This window comes from Limulus polyphemus, unplaced genomic scaffold, assembly GCF_000517525.1.
Source record: "Limulus polyphemus unplaced genomic scaffold, Limulus_polyphemus-2.1.2 Scaffold960, whole genome shotgun sequence".
Lineage (NCBI taxonomy): Eukaryota > Metazoa > Arthropoda > Merostomata > Xiphosura > Limulidae > Limulus > Limulus polyphemus.
The window spans coordinates 3878-25324 of NW_013666570.1; the positions used below are offsets into that span (position 1 = coordinate 3878).

Consider the following 21447-nt stretch of genomic DNA (forward strand, 5'->3'; position numbering starts at 1 on the left):
AAATTCCACTATTCGTTGGTAACAGAGTAGCCCAGGAGTTGGCGATATGTGGATATGACTAGCTGCCTTCCCTCTAGTCTTGCACTGCTAAATTAGGGACGGCTAGCGCAGATAGCCCTCGTGTAGCTTTGCGCGAGTTTAAAAAAACAAAACCGTGTATCCGCCTGTCAATGAATAGTTCTCGTCTTAATATAATTACATTTTTATATCTCGAAATTTTTAAAGTCACGGTCATAAATCCAAATCATAACTTTGAAATCATAGCGTAGGCAGGCTTACAATGTTTTTTCGCGGAAATAATTTTCGTGTTGCGATAATCATTTTCAGGAATAACGTCCTACTTTAGTACGTAAGGCTCGGTTGTACCGGGAAAATGAACAAAACTACTACCTCGTGCAATATACTGGGCATGCGCAATAGTATAATCGTGGCATACTTTTACTGTAAAATGAACTCTAGAGAAGTAACAATAGTTGTTAAATGATACAGTACGTGATGATTAGGTGGATAACTTTTGATACGTTGTAAAGTATCCCATTGTCAGAGTGTATTAGCAAATGTTAAAAATAATTTCATTTTTGTTGACAGCGCTGTACAGAATTGGGTAAGTTTATAACAGAAATGTCAAACGTATTGTGTATGACAATATCTCTTACTAGTACTACTAGCTTATAATTATATTGCCCCCCAGTGGCATAGCGGCATGTCTGTGGACTTGCAACGCTAGAAACCGGGTTTCGATACCCGTGGTGGGCAGAGCACAGATAGCCTATTGTGTAGCTTTGTGCTTAATTCCAAACAAACAAACAAACTTATAATTATAGCTTAATTATATGCCTAGTAATTGAACGCAGTATATTATTATTAGTAATATCAATATTACTTTGATAGAACAAAACAAACAAGGTGAAACACTTGCCAAATGAAAATATATTTATTGACGAATATAAAAACGTTTCGGATAACAACCCTTCATAAACAAGTTCAACGAATAAGACTCACCAAGACTACTACTAGTAGTACTACTACTGATAGTGATACTAATACTGTAATAGGTCACGTGTAGACCTGAATATTCATTTAAACATAACTTAACAAATAATAATATAGCGTATTATTAGTTTATTTTAAAATGTAAACGAAATTATTGCAAAAGCGTACTTTGAAAGTGTCAGTAATTTTCTGATTCAGCACACTGTTACTATTTTGGTAGCCTAGTCTAACACACATGCACACAGACAAGTTACACTCAGCTATGGCTGCCATGACCAGACTTTTGACTCGTCCTCTCTATAATCTCTATAAACAGCAATACCACTATTAGATATTTTTTTAACTTCACACTTGTAATGTATTACTACTACTGCTTATAAGTTGTATAAATTTTATAACAAATTTTCAGATTTCCTATTTCATAATGTTATTATTAGTTAATACTGGTACAATATATATATATATATATATATGATGTTTTTATATTTGGCTGCATATTTAAGTAATATATTTCAATAGAAAAAGTAGAGAAAATTTCTGTTCACAATGTCCTTTAGTTTGTGATATTAAGCCCGTAATAACCACCTCATCTGGCTAACCACAGTCTTAGCTTGCTGCTTTGCTCGTGTCTTGAGGGATTTGCTATTGTTTTTGCTTAAACTGGTATCTCTTTTTCAGTATTTGCACAACCTTAAAAGGGCAATTGTTTGATATGAAGAATTTATTACCTGTGTCAGGGGGTGTATAAACTAAGGAAAGCATCACTATGATCTACTTTAGAGATCCCCCCCCCCTGAAAAAAAGGAGCCTGAAACAGGGATTCTGGAATTGCTCCCTTACCTTTTAACAACTGGATACAAGACCTTACCTTTTACCATTGTAACTAGGAGATGAGTGGCATAGAACATATCCTGGTGGGTCTGTGAGAATATTAAGGAAATTAAGGTACCACAAAAAATATTTATTTCAATGAGTAATGCAACTATACTGAAAGCAATACATTCAGCACACAAATATCCAACCATAAAAATTTTTTGAACAAAGTGGTGGTGATGTTTGTTTGTGTGTGTACATGTGGAGGGGAGGAGGGTTGCACGATATAAAAAGTTGTAGAACCACTGGTCTAATAGTGTATTTGAAATTTACTATTTGGCAACTTTCATCAAGTTCATACCTCTTTCCTCATAGTTTTTAAGAATAACTGTTCAATTTTCATAACATAAGGACAACAATGGATCATTTAGTTTTCAAGAATATCTGCACATCTACCTCTAAAGAAAAGTGAAAAAAATTTAAACCCCTTTAACCTTATTTTCATTGTTCACATAGGGATAGACAATTTTAAGTATAATTTTCTGTAACAAAAAGTTTCATAGTTCTTTTCTGATCTTTACAATAGTTATTTTTTCTTCCTTTTTACAGACTTAATGTTATTAGCATGTCTTTTTTTTAACAGTGTCTATTTCAATGTCATTCATAAGCATTGTATTTTTGCTTTTCACATAGTTAAAAATGCTATTGCTATTGAAAAGCAAGAGTTTTTTCAGCCCTTTAAACATAAACAGAATTGATTAATTTTTTTATTTAATTTTCACTTTTGATTCACTTATTTCTTCCTAAAGTAAAAAAATAATAATTTAAGTTTAGTTATTGTACCTCCACGTAATTGCAACTATTTTGGTATGTTAATTGCTAAACTCTCTTTCAAAGCATTATTCTTAATCGTATCTTTAGGTATATGAACAAATCTGAAATAACATCTTAAATTAGTAGATTTTTAATATCTTTCAAGAAAATAGTTTTATCAAAAGCATAATTAAACTGTCTGTACATAATTTATTACTGGCAACTAAGTGAAAAGCCATAAAATAAAGTTAGGAACCTCACCTCGGAACTCTTGTACCGGTATCTAATTATGTTTGAAGTAATGCTTTCTTAAAGAAAGCAAATGACACTATCTAAGTTTGTCTTTAAAATTTCGGAGGAAAGATTTGCTCTTCAATATACATATTAAATTTTTTAGCACATCTCATAAAATTATTGTATCTCATTAATACCAGTTACATTTAATTTTTCAATACTGCAACAACAACCTAAACCTTTATTTCCTACATTTTATACATCAATTGAGAAATCTAACGGTAATCACTGAAGTCTTCCCTGAACATTTTATATTAAAATTTAGTTTGTTTTCACCCAAAAAATGAGGCCCTAACCTCTAACTGTTATTCTTAATTTTGTTTGATACAAATGGGAGTTTATTTTGAGACATTTCTGTTAAGGTAAATAAAATAATGACCTATATCTCCAAAATGTATCTTTATTAGCTCAATATTTCACTATTACAGCTTCATCAGGAGCTATTGGTATCCAACACATTTGGTAATCTAGTTGAAACTATATTGGAACACCATTTGATTAAGCTGACAAAGCTGTAATAGTGAAATTTTGAGCTAATAAAGATATATTCTGGAGATATGGTCTTTATCTACCTTAATGATAACCACTAACTGTATTTTAAAACTTCCAATGAAGCCATTCAGGGCTTTGGGCAAAATACTCTTATTTTCTGATATTTTAAAGTGCATTCTTTCTCTTGCTTACATTTCTTCTGTGTTTTTCAAACTGTCCTACAGATTTTTGTTTCAGTGTATAGATTTCTTGGGACAAATCCTAGCTTATTGTTAATTTAATCCATCTTTTTTAATCCAAAAAAAGCTATTAAAATGATTTTATAATTCTTTAACTTCCTTGATTACTTTAATATACATATCTGAACTATCCTAGGTAAACAAAACATCTAATTCTATCCACAATATACTAAGCTTCAGGCAAGATTTAATACTGGTCATGTAACTTATGTTTGTGGTATATTTTGTTCATCCAGCTGGAATATTTACCTTCACTACCAAAGGTGGACGGAGGTTATGCTTTCACCCTTTGTGTGTTTGTCAGCAAGATTTCTCGAAAGTGGCTAAATGGATTTGGACAAAATCTGGTATACATTTGGACTATGACCCAACTTAGAAGTGATTATTTTTTGAAGGGTCAAGGTCACAAAAATAAAAAAAAATACCCTATCTGCTAACAAGGGACCAAATTTTTCATACTATTTTTGCTCCATAACTCAGTCAAAAATGATCGGATATTGATGAAATTTGGTGGGCATATGTAGAATATTATTCCTCCTTGTCCTGCTGAAAATGTGGTGTGTCTGTTGATAATGACAGACATATTTTCATATTTTTTTAGGGCCGAATATGATCAATGCTGCATGGTGGAAGTATGCACTCTACTGAGTGCCCTTACAGTTTACTTATATGTTTGTAATTTCTTTTTCTTTTTTTTATGAAACCAGTTTCTCACAAACAAATAGCTAGGAAACTGCAGGGTTCACTATCAGTATAAATTATTCGAACCTGATATAATTTATATGAGGTACATACAGTCTGAGTCAATGATTAGTTTCACATATACTTAAGTGAGCAGAAAATTTGTCATTACAGGTTATTATTAATGATATTTCAATAACTAGAAATTTGTTGTAATTCTGTATTTGCTTGCACTGTTGATTTTAAAAACTAAGTTTTTAGTTTCTGAATTTTTTTCTATACTTCATACAAGACTACCAAGGTTTTCATCTAGAGACTTTGGCTAGGTTCTCTCAGGAAATTTATTAAGGAGAGTCATTACCTTTGGGTAGAACATAGCATTTCAATAATGAATAATGAGAAAAAATTATATATCCCAGAATTACAGCTATGTAAACATAGAGACATTGCAAACCAAACTAAACTGAATACATTGTAACTATAATACCTAGTTCAGATATCAGTAGCACTAGTCCAAGAAAAAATACTACATGTAAATGTATATTTGATAGTAAAGTTAAGGCTTTATTGCTTCAAAATAGTATTTTTCATTATGACCTGCTTGTGTGTTCCTGAGATGTTTCGTAATATGAGAATGACAACTCGGTCCTTCAAGGCTGTACATGTACATCTACTTTTGAGAAAAGTAAAAAATCCTGCCCTTTACTTTTCAGGAAATCATTGATACTCCTTTTAAACTATTGTTAAGAGCTGGCTACTCTTACTGCCTATGACAAAAGCCATTTATCATACTAGAAAAATAAAACTATCTCGACTTGAGCTTAGCCTGTATGTTTCTAAATCTCGAGTCCTTTATCCTATCAATCCCCCCAGATAGTATAATAAATGTCAATAACATTAGCTCTTACCTCACTTTTCTCAAGAGAAAATGGATCTTAACTGATATACATGAGAACCCTAGCTTCCATCCCAAGAATCATTCTAGCAATCCTCCTTTGAACATTGGCAGCATTCTCACAAAATGTGGTACATGAGGCAAATCATGTAACAGGTAGGCAACTGGTCTTTTTAACGTAACTTACCCCTGCTTGTTATGAAAATCACAGTTACCTAGCAGAAATTTAAACCTGAAGCTTAAAATTCAAGATGGTGGCAAAGATAATGCCATCTCTATTAATTGTGGTTTTTCATGTTCTAGAACAGCTAGACTGGAAATTTTCAAAACTTTCTATGAGTTGGTGAGGTCTAGCAATTCAGTGGAATATGTTTTAAAAGTGTAAGAATGTCCAAAATCGAATTTTACAAAATAGTAACAAAATATTAGGAAGAAATAGCTAAAAATTTAAATATTAGAAAATTTTGTCATATGACATTTATTTTTATACATAAGAACAAAATTGTGTTTTTGGGTAATACATAAACAAACTATGCTATCATATTTACTTCTACAAAGCTGTTTTACAGATGTGTTATAGTAAAATGACTGCTATTGAGATTAAATACCCAAAAAGTAGACATTTAAGCATTTGGCACTGCAAGAGCACATGGTTGTGCACAACAATTAGCTTTTCCTCATTTGTAGGTACAGTTCCTGCATTGGCTTGTCTTGCAGTATTGTGAAAGTCAATGCAAGAATCAGGAACAGCATTCAAGTTTGTCAGAAGGGGGCCAGTTTTCACCTTGAGTCAACTGGTGCCATGGTGGGCATTTTCTCCTATAGCTGCTTAGTAGTGTGAACACACGATGTGCTGTTGCAGCACATCACTTATTGGAGTAGAGATTCTTTTTTGTGTCTTGGTAAACAGAACAGGATATGTGTAAAAAAGAAAGAAAGGAATAAAGGGGGGTGGGGTGTTGTAGCACATCTGTACTTTATTGTCTACAGAAGTTTCAAAGGTGTTGGATAACTCTTTCTTTACCAAACGACAGTTTTATAGATCATATTGAAACCATTGTTCTTTCTCAACTGTCACTTAAACCAAAAAATTGACTGAGATATGTTTGTAGTGTGGAATCATGGCGACGTTAGAGCTAAAAGAATTTTTACACGAATTAAATAATTCACACGAAAACATTAAATTTATAATTGTGTTCTATACTCTGACTTAGTGTTTTTCATATTTTATCTAACAATGCGACATTTTCAATGAAATGGACTATGTTAAACATGTGGACATAGATAAAGGATACGACCTGGTAATCATTGATAAAACTGTCAAAATGAATTTTTCTGATATTAGATACACTCAGTTATTAACATAAAAAGATAGTTATTTGCCTACCTAATTTCTCCAAGATCTCAAACCAAAAAGGTTTTTTTTTCTCTAGATATTCAAACTTCAAAATCATGTATAGTCCTTTTAACCAAATTTGTAACCTTCCTTCACTGAATGTTAACAATTTTGGACCATATTAGAATTTATAAAGTAAAGTGAATGCAGTAATATTTGTGTGTGTCAGACAAATCATGAACTAAAATGTCTTTGGATGAACACAAATGCAGTCTCTTTTTATATATACCATACCCAAACAGGACGTTGGTGATCATTGTTTTCCATAGATCTCTTCTTAAGGCACAAGGAATTACCAGTGGAGATACATTCATCCATTTAGATAGCCTTGACATAATTCAACCCCTGTCTTCCATGGTCTCTCTCTTTTCTTCAGTCTTTCCAGTTACAGTCAGACTTTCAGTTTCCTCTTAACATGTCAGCAGCTTCCATCTGTAACTTACTTTTAACAAAATATCTTCATTTGAGGTGTGACTTGACCAACATACCTTCATGATAGCCATAATAAACCACAGCTAAATTTTTTCCATAATTGGCAGTATTATCCAACATTCTGATGCACACGTGATAAGTGGTATAAAATAACAATCCAAAACTTTTAACTTCGACCCCATAGAAATTTTACTATTTATCAGTATATTTTTTCATTTTCGGAAATTCGTCTTTTGCCATCCATTGTTCTCCGTTTTATTTCATGATCACATTTATCATCTGATGTTATCCAGCTTACCAGGTAGTTGAATTATTGACCTGCTTTATATATATTCCTTATCTACTTTGACAATGCATACAGGAATGGTGTTCTATGTAATTACTGTACAAATTCAGTAAAACACAAAAATTACACTTTATCATTTGTTGTAGAACATGCTATTAACTTTGGGATGAGACCGATTTGCTTTGAGTAAATACACTTAACTGAATGTGAGAGAGGCGCTGGAAATAACTAGACACCGAAATTTTTCTTTAAATAATTTGGATTAACAGTGTTATAAAGTTCAACTTGTGTGTGTGTTTTATGTTTATGTTAAATATTTTACACACACGTATTTATTGGTGTTTTATATAAATAGTGTCAAAACTGGCATGTACTCGTATTATTGCAAATAGTTTTTCAATAGTACCTACACTGTTATTTCGTTTATTTTCATTCTGTCTCATGATTGGCTAGAACGAATGTGGCTGAAACATGTAATAAGATATTATAATTTTTGCAACAATATAAATAATTGTAGTGTAAATGATATCTTATATTTGCTAAAAAATAGCGATATGCTTTTTATTTTATTTAATTATATTTACGAAGAGTTTTTTCTAATAAGAGTAATATTGTGTTTAATTTTATTACGTAGCGTAAGTGATTATTGGTGTGCACGTGATCGGTGTGTTTGTTTAATTATACGAGCATTTGTTCTATCGGTTATTGGTTTCTTGTTATCTTCTTTTCGGTTGTGCCCGATTTTGGCCTAAAGTCGAAACATGATACGTATTAAAATATTTTTTGAGGACGAAAGAAAGCATTCGTATGACATTACATAACGTGCTACAAGCAGAAAAATGTACAACAGATGGCAAGTTATGTTAATTAAATAATTACATCTATACGCATGATTAATTATAACGAAAATGTTTTACATTATTGTATCACATAATATTCGTATTTAAATTGTTTCTCTCTTGACGAAGAGCTCATAAATAAGGTTGAAAACTTACGGTTAATAAATACGTTGTTGCTGTTAGCCCCGAATTTTTTCCCACAATTAAAAAAAATAACAGTTATATCATAAAGACTTTATTAATGTTACTTTACCCGCCGTTTTGCTGTATAAAAGTTTATTCATATATATAAGACAAAGTGACAATATTCAAGAAAGCAATTCAAATTTTGAAACTGGGTCCAAAATATAAGGGGGTAGCCAGCGCCACTAATACACAGAAAAATTATCGATGTATATTGTTGCCACACAAACACTTGTGTATTGTTAGTCACGTGGTACACTGATAGTACTGTTAACGAATACCATTTCTTTTCTGTGACTGTTATATGCATAGCTAGTTTTTAATGACTGTTTATAAAACATTAGTGATAGTCGTACCAGAAATCTTTACTTGAAGATAGAGGCGAAAATATTTACCAAAATGTAATTATTGCCTATCGTCGAAAGGCGACGAAACCGTTAACATTTGGTACGATATACTCTAACTGAGAAACTATTATACGCATGTAAGGACGTTTCACGTTTTGATTTTTTACACGAGTAGAAATGTGCGTATTTGGTTGTGCACTTTCAGGCGTTGCTGTATCTTGCAAATATACATGAGAAAAAATATAGTGCGAAATAAGTAGCTCTGAATGTATGGATGACCATACGTAGTGTGATAGTTATGAACAGTCGTGGACTGGTAATGGTATATTGATTTCATTTCTTTATCACCAATAAGTTTTAGTTTCGTAATGCAATTTTATCTACGATTATTTCCAGTCTAAGCACGTAACATAATATATTTTTACTTAATTATAAAATGATGAAAAACATTACATACAGTAATAAGTGGCTAACTAATTAAACAATTTCCAGTCAGTTTAGTTCTAAATAATTTAGGACCAATGGAACATATTTTGTACTAAACTACAATATAATGTATAATCAGTGTATAAATGTTCTTAATATCTAATAAATGATCAATTTTCATTATTACTTCAAAAGTAATTATTTTATACTTTTCATGCAGTTACTTTTGTTGTGTAGTGTACAGAAAAAATCCAAAAAACCTCACTTTTCAATACAGCATGTAATAATAGCTAAATCAATCAGTAATGATACATATTGAAACAACTCTTCAATTACCATTTCAATACTTTAACACTTGATTTATTTCTATGAAGATTTCAGAACTTTGTTTTTGTGAAATAATACATGTTAAGACAGCATGTTTGACTTAGACATAAATATTTGTAAGATTATCCAGATTCATTATATTATGTTGATTTTAGCCTAAGGTAGTAAAGAAAATGGGAAAGACTATCAAAGAATACAGTGATGGTCTGTAGTTTTTCAACCTTTAAGTTTTAAGTGAACACATATTTTACATGGAGATGTGTTCTTTTAATTATAATTTGAAATAACTAAAGTGTATTCTTTGTTTCATAAAAAATATATATATATTTACATGTGCATGTGAGCTGAAAGTCAGAAAATTATTGCAATTTAGGAACTTTTCATAAATGTTATCCAACATAGTTACTGTACTTGAGGGAATGTATAAACTCCTTTTAGGTGTAAATTATGTACCATACACTCTGTACTATCTTCTATTAAAATAAGAATATGTTTAAAAGTTGCTACAGTTTATTTCATTAAAGAAGATCTCAAGAGAATCTAGTTTTTGTAGAAACTTGAGAGATAAAATACAACCAGAAGTTTCTTGATTGGAAAGATTACGTGTGATCAAACATTTAAACTATTATTTTTCATTCATATGCATCATCACACTGTTTATTCACTAACATGCTTTGTGAATATTATTAAAACTAAGAATGTAAAACAATAACTATGGAGTGCTTATATAGTAGCCTTTAACCCAATGTGTACAGGGTAGGTAGGTAGGTACATTGGATCAACCCCGTATTAAAGAAGTAACATTGACTGTAATTTCAAATGTCCTGCACATATCTTCACAAAATGTGGCAAATAAATAAAAATCAGATGTGTTAATAAAGTTTTATATTAAAGATATGTCTGTGAATTGACAAAGTCAGTTTCACTCAGACAAGTTGAGGTGTATGGTGATGTTCATGTGAAGAATGGGTATACTCTTCTCCATTGTGCAGTTTGCATATTGGATATGTATAACCTCTGAAACCTCCTTAATGCTTGTCAGAAGTTTTTCAGTATTCCTGTATATTGTCTTTGGTATTTCCTCTAAAGTAATATGATCTGTTGGAAAATCAACAGTGTAAGGTAAAACGAAAAATTGATACCACTGAAAGCAAAAATTCACAGTACCATATTGGACTGCACTCTGTACAAGGTCGTGGTATTTGCACTTTGACTACCACCAATGCTTATTAATAATATAATACAGTAAAAGTTGTATTATCTGGCATTTGCTGGATGTGGGCATTGCTGAACAGATGAAAATTTTGGTTGTGAAAGTGCCTTTCTTGTGATATTTTACAGGAATAATTTTAACACCTTGTTGATGTTCTAAAATACAGCATTTCTGCATCATCCCTAACAATAACAATTTTAAATGTTGTAAAAAACATTTATAAGTACAATATTTTAAATGTGATTTATACTACATTGATCTAACAACTGAGACTCGCCAGTGGGAAAGAATGTAAGTAAAGCAACAGCAGTGTTGCTAAGCTATAATGAGCATTTGTATTTGGAGATATTGAAATTTGGTTACAAGAACTTTCCAAATATGAAGATGCCAGATAACAAAGCTTTTACTGTAGTTATAGTGTTAGAAAATAAAAAGTACTTACTGTAGTTTATTTTAGTGTGATAAATATTTGTTGTCCCTCAGTGGGTCGGTGGTAAGTTTAAGGACTTACAACACTAAAATCTGGGGTTCGTTTCTCTGCAGCGGACACAGCAGATAATCCAATGTGGCTTTGCTTTAAAAACAAACAAGATGAATAAACATTAGAAGAGAAATGTTGGAAGACACAAGTGCTGAACTAATTCTTGCAGATCTAAGTGTAATGTTTAATAGTGCTGTTTGGAGTATACTTTGTACATTTGACTTTATTCAAATTCCAGTAAGTAAATAATTATTGAACCAATGGTTTTGATACTACATTTGTTAAATATATCATCTGCCATACATTTGTATTTGGTTCACAACCATTTTCAGGTTGTTGTTTTTTAGGATGAAGTAATTCATGTTGTTTTATAATGCTCTTTTGAACTTTACATTAGAATGATTGACTAAAGCATCTTGAATCCTTTGTTTTTATTTAGGAACTTAAAAGTTTTATTAGAAATGTTTATTAATAATTTTTCTAATTTCTCTGTTTTTCCAAAAGTGCTTAATCTGGTTTTATTTTTTATTACTTTAGTTTGAATGAATAATGCCTTCATCATGCCACTTCTTAAAAATGTTTGTGTCCAAGCACTCTTTGACTTCAGTTATAATACAGACAAAGGATTCTCTGTTCATTTGAAGAAAGGAAAAGAGTATCAACTTCTTGAGAAAACAAACAAAGATTGGTGGTTGATCAGCGATGGAACAAGTCAGTCATTTCATGCTCCTTCAAATTATTTGAAAATAACACATGTAAATAAAAAAGTGTCTGCTGATAATTGCAGCAATATTGATACTGATAATAACTCTAACTTTCTAAGTAAATATGGTAGCACAAATAATCAGGTATCAGATGTCACATCTGAAACTATAGATACAAAAGTAAGATTGAAAACTCTAGAAGATTCTAAAAATGGGTGTGAATCAAAGCTAGAGCCTGCATTGATAGAAAAAGTTTTCACTCAGAGTGAAGTCCCATTTTTGAAACTTATAAACAGTACTGGTGTTAAGACTGACTGTCCTTTAAGTGCAAATGAAAACAAAATGGTTGGTATATCTGTTGATAGTGACAAATTTGCAAAATACTTATCTGTTGAAGATGGAGAAAAAAATATAGCTGATCAAATGTCTAGTTTTTCTCAGGGAAAAAGTGGATCATTAAGTAGTCAGGACAGTCTGCTTGAGGATTCTGAGGTAAGATCAGAACTTAAGAAGAAAGACAGTCAAAAGTTTAATATATAATTTCTTGATTTAGAGATTTTGTTTTCTGATTTATGTTTAACATGAGTATACTTAGAATATTTCTTTATTGAATAAAAATACATTTTATTTAGTTGCATCAATAGCATCTTGGATGTTGATCCTGGAAGTAAAGGTGAGTTTGCTTAAGTTTCAGCAAAATGGCTGCAGTACATGTATTTGGTTATTTTGTATCAAAGTAAAATGAAGCACCCGTATTCTTGTCTGAATATGAAGTGCTTCAAAAATCACTATTTGAAAATCTAAATAAATAATGAAGATACATGATGAAAACCATGTATTCACATATTTCAAAAGTCTAGTTCTCTGAAGAAATATAGAAATTTTTTAATTGTTTGAAATATTTTCTTGTGCAATTAGTTGCAGCAGGACAATGTAAATTTTTATGCTTCTGTACAGTGTGTATAGCACTCAGGTGCATCCAGTCAGAATCTGTATGATGGTTCCTTCATCTGAATACATCACATGTAACACTTGTTTTTTAGCTCCAGGTAACTTACTCTGTGGGGATGTAACCTCCTGCCCATACGTCGTAACACTAGACCCACTCAAAATTTAGTAACTTGCTACACCACTCCTCTTTAGATGACTGGAGGAATTCTTGATAAAAATTAGTGTAATTCTGAATTAAGTACATATTCAGAAACATGCATTTATTTCTGGTGGGAAAAAAGCTATAATTTGCATGTGTTGTAGTATATGCATCTGTTTACAGTGTTTTTTAGAGCCTTTGAATGCATAACACAATTTGTCTCTATCTAACTACATATTAGTTGCTTTTGTTTATTGTTATTTTGACATTTATGTTATTAACATCTATCAAGATATCAAACATCTGACTCTGTTGTTTTACCACAGTGGCTCCCAACCTTTCTCATTTCACAAGCTTGCAACACCTCTGTGAAAGCCTTGTAGCTTGTTAGAAATATACAGATCTATAGTGTTGTTTCCTAATTTAGCTTCTACAAGAAACTTTGTAGTGAAAATTATGAGGCTTGCTTATTTTGCTATGAACTAAGAAGTAAACAATTCATTTCACTTGTTTCTAATACATGTAAATATTATAAATTTTATGAAAATTGAATTGTGCACAGTATTTTTTTTTCTTCTTTCTTAAATTGAAGGATTCAAGTAACAGTAAGTCAACCTTATATCATGAGATGCACAGTAGTTACTTAACAGGTATTTACAAGTGTAATGTGACGTACAGATGAACTTTGATTAGATAATGTGCAGATTGTGTCCAATTTACTTTTTAAACTTGCATGAATATTTATTTGAACACAACTTGTTCATCATGAAGTTCTCAGCATAACACTTCATATTTTATGTGCTTTTAAGAGATTCCTTAGCTTGAATTATGTCCGTAGTTATAACTCAAACCTGCTGGATAATTTAGAGATCACAACAACGTGTGTTCAAACACACTCCCACTGGTCATAAATGCATTCCCCTTACATTCAACACACAAATAATTAATATATTGCTTGACAAATTTCACATCATAACACAGTCAAATGTTCCCTAACAAACCTATAATGTCTTATAAATGAGACACTAGCATGAAATAATTATAGTATTTTGGCACTTGTGTATAAAGTTGAAATCATAAATAATATTCAATGTTAAACTGGTACACAATTAAAAACATTTTATTTAGGCCTATCTTTGGCCTTCAAAAAGTTGACGACTCTACATGTTTTGACGTTACAACGTCATACAACGTTTTCCAAAAGTTATATGGAGAATTCTACCTGTTTCAGGTTTACTAAGATGCCGGAGTGAGCTTATTTTGGGGAAGGATATGAATAACTAGGTGTTATTTCAGTGCTTCTGTTCCTTGTAATGGGACAGTCTGTGTGATTTTAATGCAGCTGTCTTCTTTTTCAAGCCACTCAGACAATTCTATTGCCTCAAAACATCTAACTTCTCTTTCCTACTCAAGAAAAATGGTCTCATCTTCAGTTCTGTTCATGGTTTCTAGATTCATTCCATCCAAGATATGTATGTGTGTGTGTACACATACAATCCATGTAATAATTACATGAATGCATGCAATTGACATATGATTTTGAATAAATATGTACATGTACTTCTGAGTAACAAACTTACATACATGCTTTAATTTCATTCTGTTAGGCCTCTCTTGCTTCTCTCTAAAGTATATAATTTATTACTACTTATTGATTATCTTATATAACACTCATTCCTGACTGAAATGTTCAAAATCAAAAACATGTCAAATAATATCTACACTGAGTGTCATAAGTAGAGAAAATATACCCATTCCTAAGTCATTAATTATTTAAATTTCATTTTATTATGAAAACACACACACACAATAGCATTAGTACCATTATTTTTAGGAAGAAAAATATATTTGAAAATAGATGAAATTGTGAGAGATAATTTGGTGGTATTGTCAATTTAACTTCATGAAAAGTATGTTTGTGAAGCTAAAAATATATTTAAAAATGTTGCATTTATTCTTGTTCTGATTCAATATATTGCACTGCTTTTTTGAACTACAATTTTTATCCATTTAATGTATTTTATCTATTTCAGTTTTGACTGTATATTTCTATTTTTAAAGACCTGTAACACTGTATAAATGTGTATTATATATATATATATATATTGCTCTGCTCCATAATTTCTTTTTCATATATTGCAGGATCCTATTTATGCTAATTTGGCCACTTTAGCTAAGTCAACACCACCTTTTCCAGGGCCAAAGGATCACCTTCGTCGAATTCTTTTGAACCACTGGGCTGAGTACGAAGATGAGACAGGCAGGTTATTTTATTACAATAGAATCACCAGAGCTAAGTCATGGGATATTCCTGGACAGTTGTCCTTCTTAGTAGTTCAGGTAAAATTACACTTCCTTAATTTACTTCTAAATCAACTTAAACTAATTTTTTTAAAAATAAGAAAAACACACAATTATTAGTTGGATTAAACTGAATGTGTTTATTTATTTCTTTATTTTTAAATAAAGTTTATTTATAAGTAGACTTCAGTGTAATCCATTTAACATTTTTTATAACCTTGTTTTTATGAAACTTGTATTTAAAAGTATTATGATCAGTAGTGAAAATGGAATTAAATAACTGGAAAAGCTCTGCAGCATACGTTGAAAATACATAAAATGAACTCTTCATTTAATAAATTTCAGAGAATTTGCCAGATATTATTTTAAACATAGCTCATTATGTAAAAGTGTTTATATTTTTTACCACTTATTTGTTGCACTGCATTTATTATGCACTATCATGTATGAAATTAATAATGTTTTAAACTTGTTAACTTTCTTCTTGGCCTAATATTGTGCAATGGATGATTTTATGTTATGCATAGTGGTAGAGAGTGGGATTAAATAGATTAATCAAAACACGTAAACCTAAATGCAGAAAGCTCTCTCTATTTCAAAGTGTGATACTTTCAGTACAAATGGTTAACTGCCAGAATTCATGCTGTTTCAAAATCACAGCCAGAATTGAATCCAGTCCTAATTTTTATGCACAGAACAGCATGTTGGTTAATTTCTGTTTTTGTTTATGATGATAGAACATTTTTTAAAAGAATTTGTAAAAATAATATTATTTGTAAGACTATCTTTCCTTTATACACACACACACACACACACACACACACACACACACACACACACACACACACAAAAACCCGTATAAATGCTTTTTTAAGTGAGGTTGAGGCAATTATATATTTGTCATGGTTAGTAGTCAATACAATCGCCTAAATTTAATTATTAATTAGTTTTAAGTTTTTTACTACTAAGTATTAATTATTAAATAATTGATAACAAATGTTTTGTCTGCTAATCTACTACCACCCTCAGGTATGTTGTGTGAAGGACTGTTTGTGGTGCTTAGTGGAAGGGATTTGATCCTGTATCTTTGTGAAAGAAAGGCTGGTGTGCAATCTTCTCGTCTAGGGTGTCCCTGAAGATATAGACTAGGAATATAAATGTAGGATATAAACTACTTAGTAATTAATATCTAGTAACAAAACAAAGTAACTAATTACTAATGAAAACTTGGGTGATTGCATAGGCTACTAACTATTAAAGTTGAACTCTTGACAGAAACTACTTTAGCAATGAAAGTCAATACCAAAAAAAAAAACAATTGGTTAAATATTGCTGATGAGTGATGTATTTATTAGTACAGTCAACATTTTGGTCTACTACCATTCCTCAGAACTAACAGTAGACTATTAAAGGTTTGAATTGGCATGAAGATTAAACTATAACATATTTGTTAAAGTAAACACATGTAACGATACATGTACAGTCTAATAGTACTGCACTACTTAAAAGTTTTGAATGAGAAAAGCAGTTGATAAATGAAGATAACATTTAAGATAATAAATGGTAATTTTGAACTTGTAGATAATGATCAGTATAGCAAAGTATATGTGTGTTAAAGTTATTGAAAGGAGAAACATTGATTTAAGATGTTTGTGTGAAGAGTGCCTAATTCATAAATTCGTTTGGTTTTCAAGACTTCTCTCTTTTAATGATATGTGAAGGTGCATACTTGGGCCTCACTAAGAAGAAACAACTTTGTCATGTTCAGGACTATTGAAATGGTGTTCACAAGAATAGTCTTTATTTTGTTTTCTTATGTCACTAAGATGTTATTAGGTTTTCACCCCAAAGTATTTTTTTTATTTTGCCTCCTACGCCATCCACAACATTTGCATATTATATTGTAAACAAGACAGTGGGATGCACAGAGTGAATGACTGTCTTGTGTGAAATATTAATTTAGATCCTTGTATCAGAACAGTGTTGTTTACATATTCAAAAGTGATGCGTCTGGGTTGTTATATGTTTGGTACTAGGTAGATTCTGGGTATGGTTATTAGTTGCTAATGCACTGTGTACAAAAATATGAACATTAGTTCTATGCCCGAAGGATATTAAGCATCAGTCTAAACATTATGTTGGTGGTATGATCTTCTGTGTGTATTTTGTAGTTTCCATGATTACGTTATTGAGTTCTATGTTGTTAAGATAATATGTCAGAACTAGAAGAATGTGATCTTTGTTCTCTCTTGAGTCTGATTAAAAAGGATGATTCATGAGGTTTATTAGCTGTCTTCAAGACAGCACTGGATATATTAGACTTGGGTAGCTTCTTCTGTTAAAAAGATTATTTTTTGTGTTTTGTTAGTAAAATCATCAACTTCTTCACTGTATAATGTGTATTGTCTTAAAAATTGAGAATAAGAGATGGGTTGTTTAGCATTGTATGAATGAAAAGAATCAAAATGTATTTAGGAATGAAATTATTTGTTTTATAATATACACCAGCAACAATAAGATTATTACAGAGATAAAGTTTGATATCCAGAAATGGAAGTTTTTCACTGGAACTTGTGTAAGTGAATTGGAGGGCAAGGTGAATGTGGTGTTGAAAATATTTCTGTATTTTTCATCACACAGTTAAGCTATACCTTCAATCACACGTTTACATTCTAATTTATTTTAGTTTCAGTTTTCTCTGCTGTTGTAAAGAATAACTATTCTTACAATACCATTACAGTCTCCTACTAGTCCAAAGCCATTCCAGAAATGTGAAAGTCAGCATGGTGATAATGGCACTGATAAAATTAGCTCTTCGGAAACTTCCATAAATAATTTTCAAACATCTAATTCTTTATTGGAACAAGAAAGTTCAAGCTCTCTTAAGCTGCCTCCTGGATGGTTACAGAGGATAGATGGTGAAACTGGAGACATTTGTTATGTTAATGATCTTTCTAGTAGCAAGGTTGGTTCCATTTTTCTGTTTTTTTACTGTTGTTTTAACTTTGAAATTGTCTTTTATTCATATAACTATCCTATCTTCTGATTTAAAATCATACTTTTATTGTTATTGCCATTGTTATATTATCTGGATACAAGATTTTAGTTGGTTATATAGTTCAACAAAAACCACTTGAAAAGTGCATCAAATTTTAGAAATAATTTAATACTGTATTTATTGGTTTTCAGGTTATTTGGAGCACTTGCTCAAAGGAATTTTTCAGAAATGATTACATATTTAAGACTGCTCTTTTACATGAACATCAAAGTGTATATGACATCAAAATTTGATAAGTGATAGTGATGATTCTTCTTGATGCAGGATTATTATTGTATTATATATAAAATTTCTTTCTTTTTGTGCACAAGAATCTTTCAATGACCATTAGCTCTATCTATTATACATTTTGAACTATATATTCTGCATTGAACAGCCTTTGTTTTAGTGTATCATTGCATTATACAGTAAAAGCTTATGTTATTTTCTTAAATTACTTTATAAAAATGTGATACAACGGGTCAGTTAATATGTTTTCTGGTTAAAGTAAACTATTTACAAACAAATCCAGCTAAACACAAAACATTTCTCAATTACTAAAAAGTTTCTCGTATATGGTGTTTACAATTATGAACTATATGCTGTTTACAGAAAGCCTAAACATACATGTGTTATCATGCTCTGGGGTTGAATAATCATTATTATTTACTGATATCACTTTGTGCTAATGTGTATCTTATTGGTCTGGAAGTAGTATTCAACCCTTTTCCATCTTACAAATATTATACCCTGAGATACTAACATCATTTTTGGAGAGTTTAGTTTTCTACCTTGACCACTTTTATTATTAACAGTGCCAGTTTCATGTACCCTCTTTAGAGTCTTGCATACAAGTCTTACTGAAAGAAGGCTTGGATAACAACTAGTAACAGTGTAAGCTATCAGCATGTGACTTCATTTTGGTGTGATAGATTTTCACACAATAAAGGTGTGGCCTTCCAGTAGTATTTGCTTTTTATACCCTTTTCCCTCACAGTTTCCATAATTATTGTCAATACTCTTTGTATAAAGAAATACATATAATTAACTTTGTAACATTCTAAAATGATCAATTGTGTTTTTTGTTGGGTCTTCTTTTCCAAAGAAATATAGTTATTAGTGTCTTCTTTAGTACTTGTATAACAATTCAGTTACACTTAAACACAAAGTCCGAAATGTTCAACATGGAAACTGATTAATAATACACTGTATGACAAAAGTGGTATAACTTGTTTTGAATTGTTGTATTTAATTACTTTCTTATTGGAGTCTCAGTAATGATGATAATAATGTTTAATTAAACCATATATGAACATAATGATGAAAAGAATAAAACAAGAAATAAAAGAACAAGAATATAACATTATTTTGAACAATGATGATTATTATGAGAGTTGCATTTCTTCTGACTTTTGCAAAATAATTAAATAAATAATCTTTATTAAACTTTATACAAAATTAATGGCTTCTCTGTAAGAGAGCAATGCAATCTGTGTTTATGCATAAAAACATCCAAAATTTTCCCTAGACACTCAAAAATCTTAACCAAAGATTATTGTTAGGTTGCAATCACTGTAACTGACACATCTCTACTAGGATTGATTCTGCTGTATTATTTACTTATAGCTTATGTTTAACTAACAGATCAATAACTGTTATCTGAAAAAAATCAATAAATACCTTCAAATGCCAGTGAAACCACTTTCAAATGAACTAACCTTTAAACTTTAGAAGGGCTAGTTGCATAAGAAAATTAGTTAGTACATATGATTTAGAAATCTTTTTAAGAGATAGTTTCCACTGGCAAATTATGGAAGTAACTGTTTATTTTTATTATAACCATGAATAATACACATGTAATACTTCAGTGCTTGACCCCAATGTAGTATAACTCTGTGTGATCCTCATATATATTAAGTGACCCTCTTGTTGTGGAAGAAAATATGAAATTGCCCCTGGAGTATGTGTCACATCCTTTTTGCGTGCATCTAAATGTTTGCTCTTGCTTCTGATTTGACCTGTGCATGTTCCACTGAAAAATTACTAAGATGTAAATTGCTGAAACATTCTGCAAGTTTGGAAAGAGATTTAATATAAAAGTTTTTTATAAAACAAATTATGCAATTTTGACGAAAATGTTATTTTTATACAGGATTTAATGCACTTACTATGCTTTCATATACTGCCTTGAACAGTACATTTTGTTACAGTTCAGGATGATAAAAACCCTATAGTTGTATTATAGTTCAGTATATTGTCAGTTTAATTTACACTTTTGTTACTTTGTCATTATGTGTTATAATAGTGACTTATAGAAAATTGATTATCTTTACCACAACCACTCATGCACAAGAATATGCAAAGATCATATTTAGATCAGAATTGAGACAGTGTTTTGAAGGATATGAGGCTGGGTGTAGACTGGTGATTAGTGTGCCTGGACTGTAAATCCGAGAGTTTATGTTCATGTCATGTTGTAGCACAGATAAGCTCCACACTTTGGGGCTGTGGGCATGTTATAAAATTTATGGTCAGATCTCTTTATCTCTTTCAACCTGGGCTCGGTCCCTTGGACTGACCTCGTAACCATTTTATGCTTGTTATATTTTTCATGTTATAACTTTTAAATTAGTAAGCGAATGTTAACAAAATTTGGTAGATTATCAGTAAACATTGCGATGCTTTCATATGCAAAATATTTAATTTTTTTTATTAAGTCTTAAGGTTTCTAAAGTCATGTTTCTTTCATGCCTGTTTTTTTCACATCTTTCCTATCTATTATGCAAAGTAATTTTCATTTTAAGATTAAAAATACTTTTATGCATCAGAAAATTCTGAAATTTCACATGCAGAATCTTCATAATGTTTGGATAGTTATCAAACATTTCTTAAGAAAACCTTTATATTTTATCTGTTGTTTTCAGTAATTAATCTCTGTATGGGTTTGGTAGATTTGACCGATCTTGCAACCATTATAAAAAATTATGAAATAAACATAAATTATGCCTCTTTCACAGATTATAACACGAAAACATAAATGTTTATATGAAATAGCACAACTCTCATAACATTATACATTTATATATATATTTATTATATTGCCCTTTTGCCTGTGCCTGTCTTAACAATACAGAATTTACAACGATGCAGCTCACTTGTACTCAT

At 30.8% G+C, this 21447-nt stretch overlaps 1 protein-coding gene across 8 annotated transcripts in view; it reads left to right on the forward strand.

Annotated features, from left to right (window-relative positions):
* The first annotated feature begins 442 nt into the window (after positions 1–442).
* LOC106461439 (rho GTPase-activating protein 15-like) overlaps positions 443–21447 on the forward strand; it is a 55133-nt gene continuing 34128 nt past the window's right edge. For 2 of the 8 annotated variants that reach the window (XR_002610977.1, XM_022388415.1), the window contains exons 1-4: positions 8621–9025; positions 11688–12346; positions 15087–15284; positions 17986–18210. Coding sequence is in view for 7 of the 8 variants with exons in the window: in XM_022388415.1 (XP_022244123.1) it covers positions 11693–12346; positions 15087–15284; positions 17986–18210 (1077 nt within the window). In the remaining variant the exon portion in view is untranslated. Of the gene's footprint in view, positions 605–8620; positions 9026–11212; positions 11388–11687; positions 12347–15086; positions 15285–17985; positions 18211–21447 lie in introns of those variants that run through there. The other 6 variants (XM_022388416.1, XM_013921259.2, XM_013921262.2 and 3 more) reach the window with 6 other exon arrangements.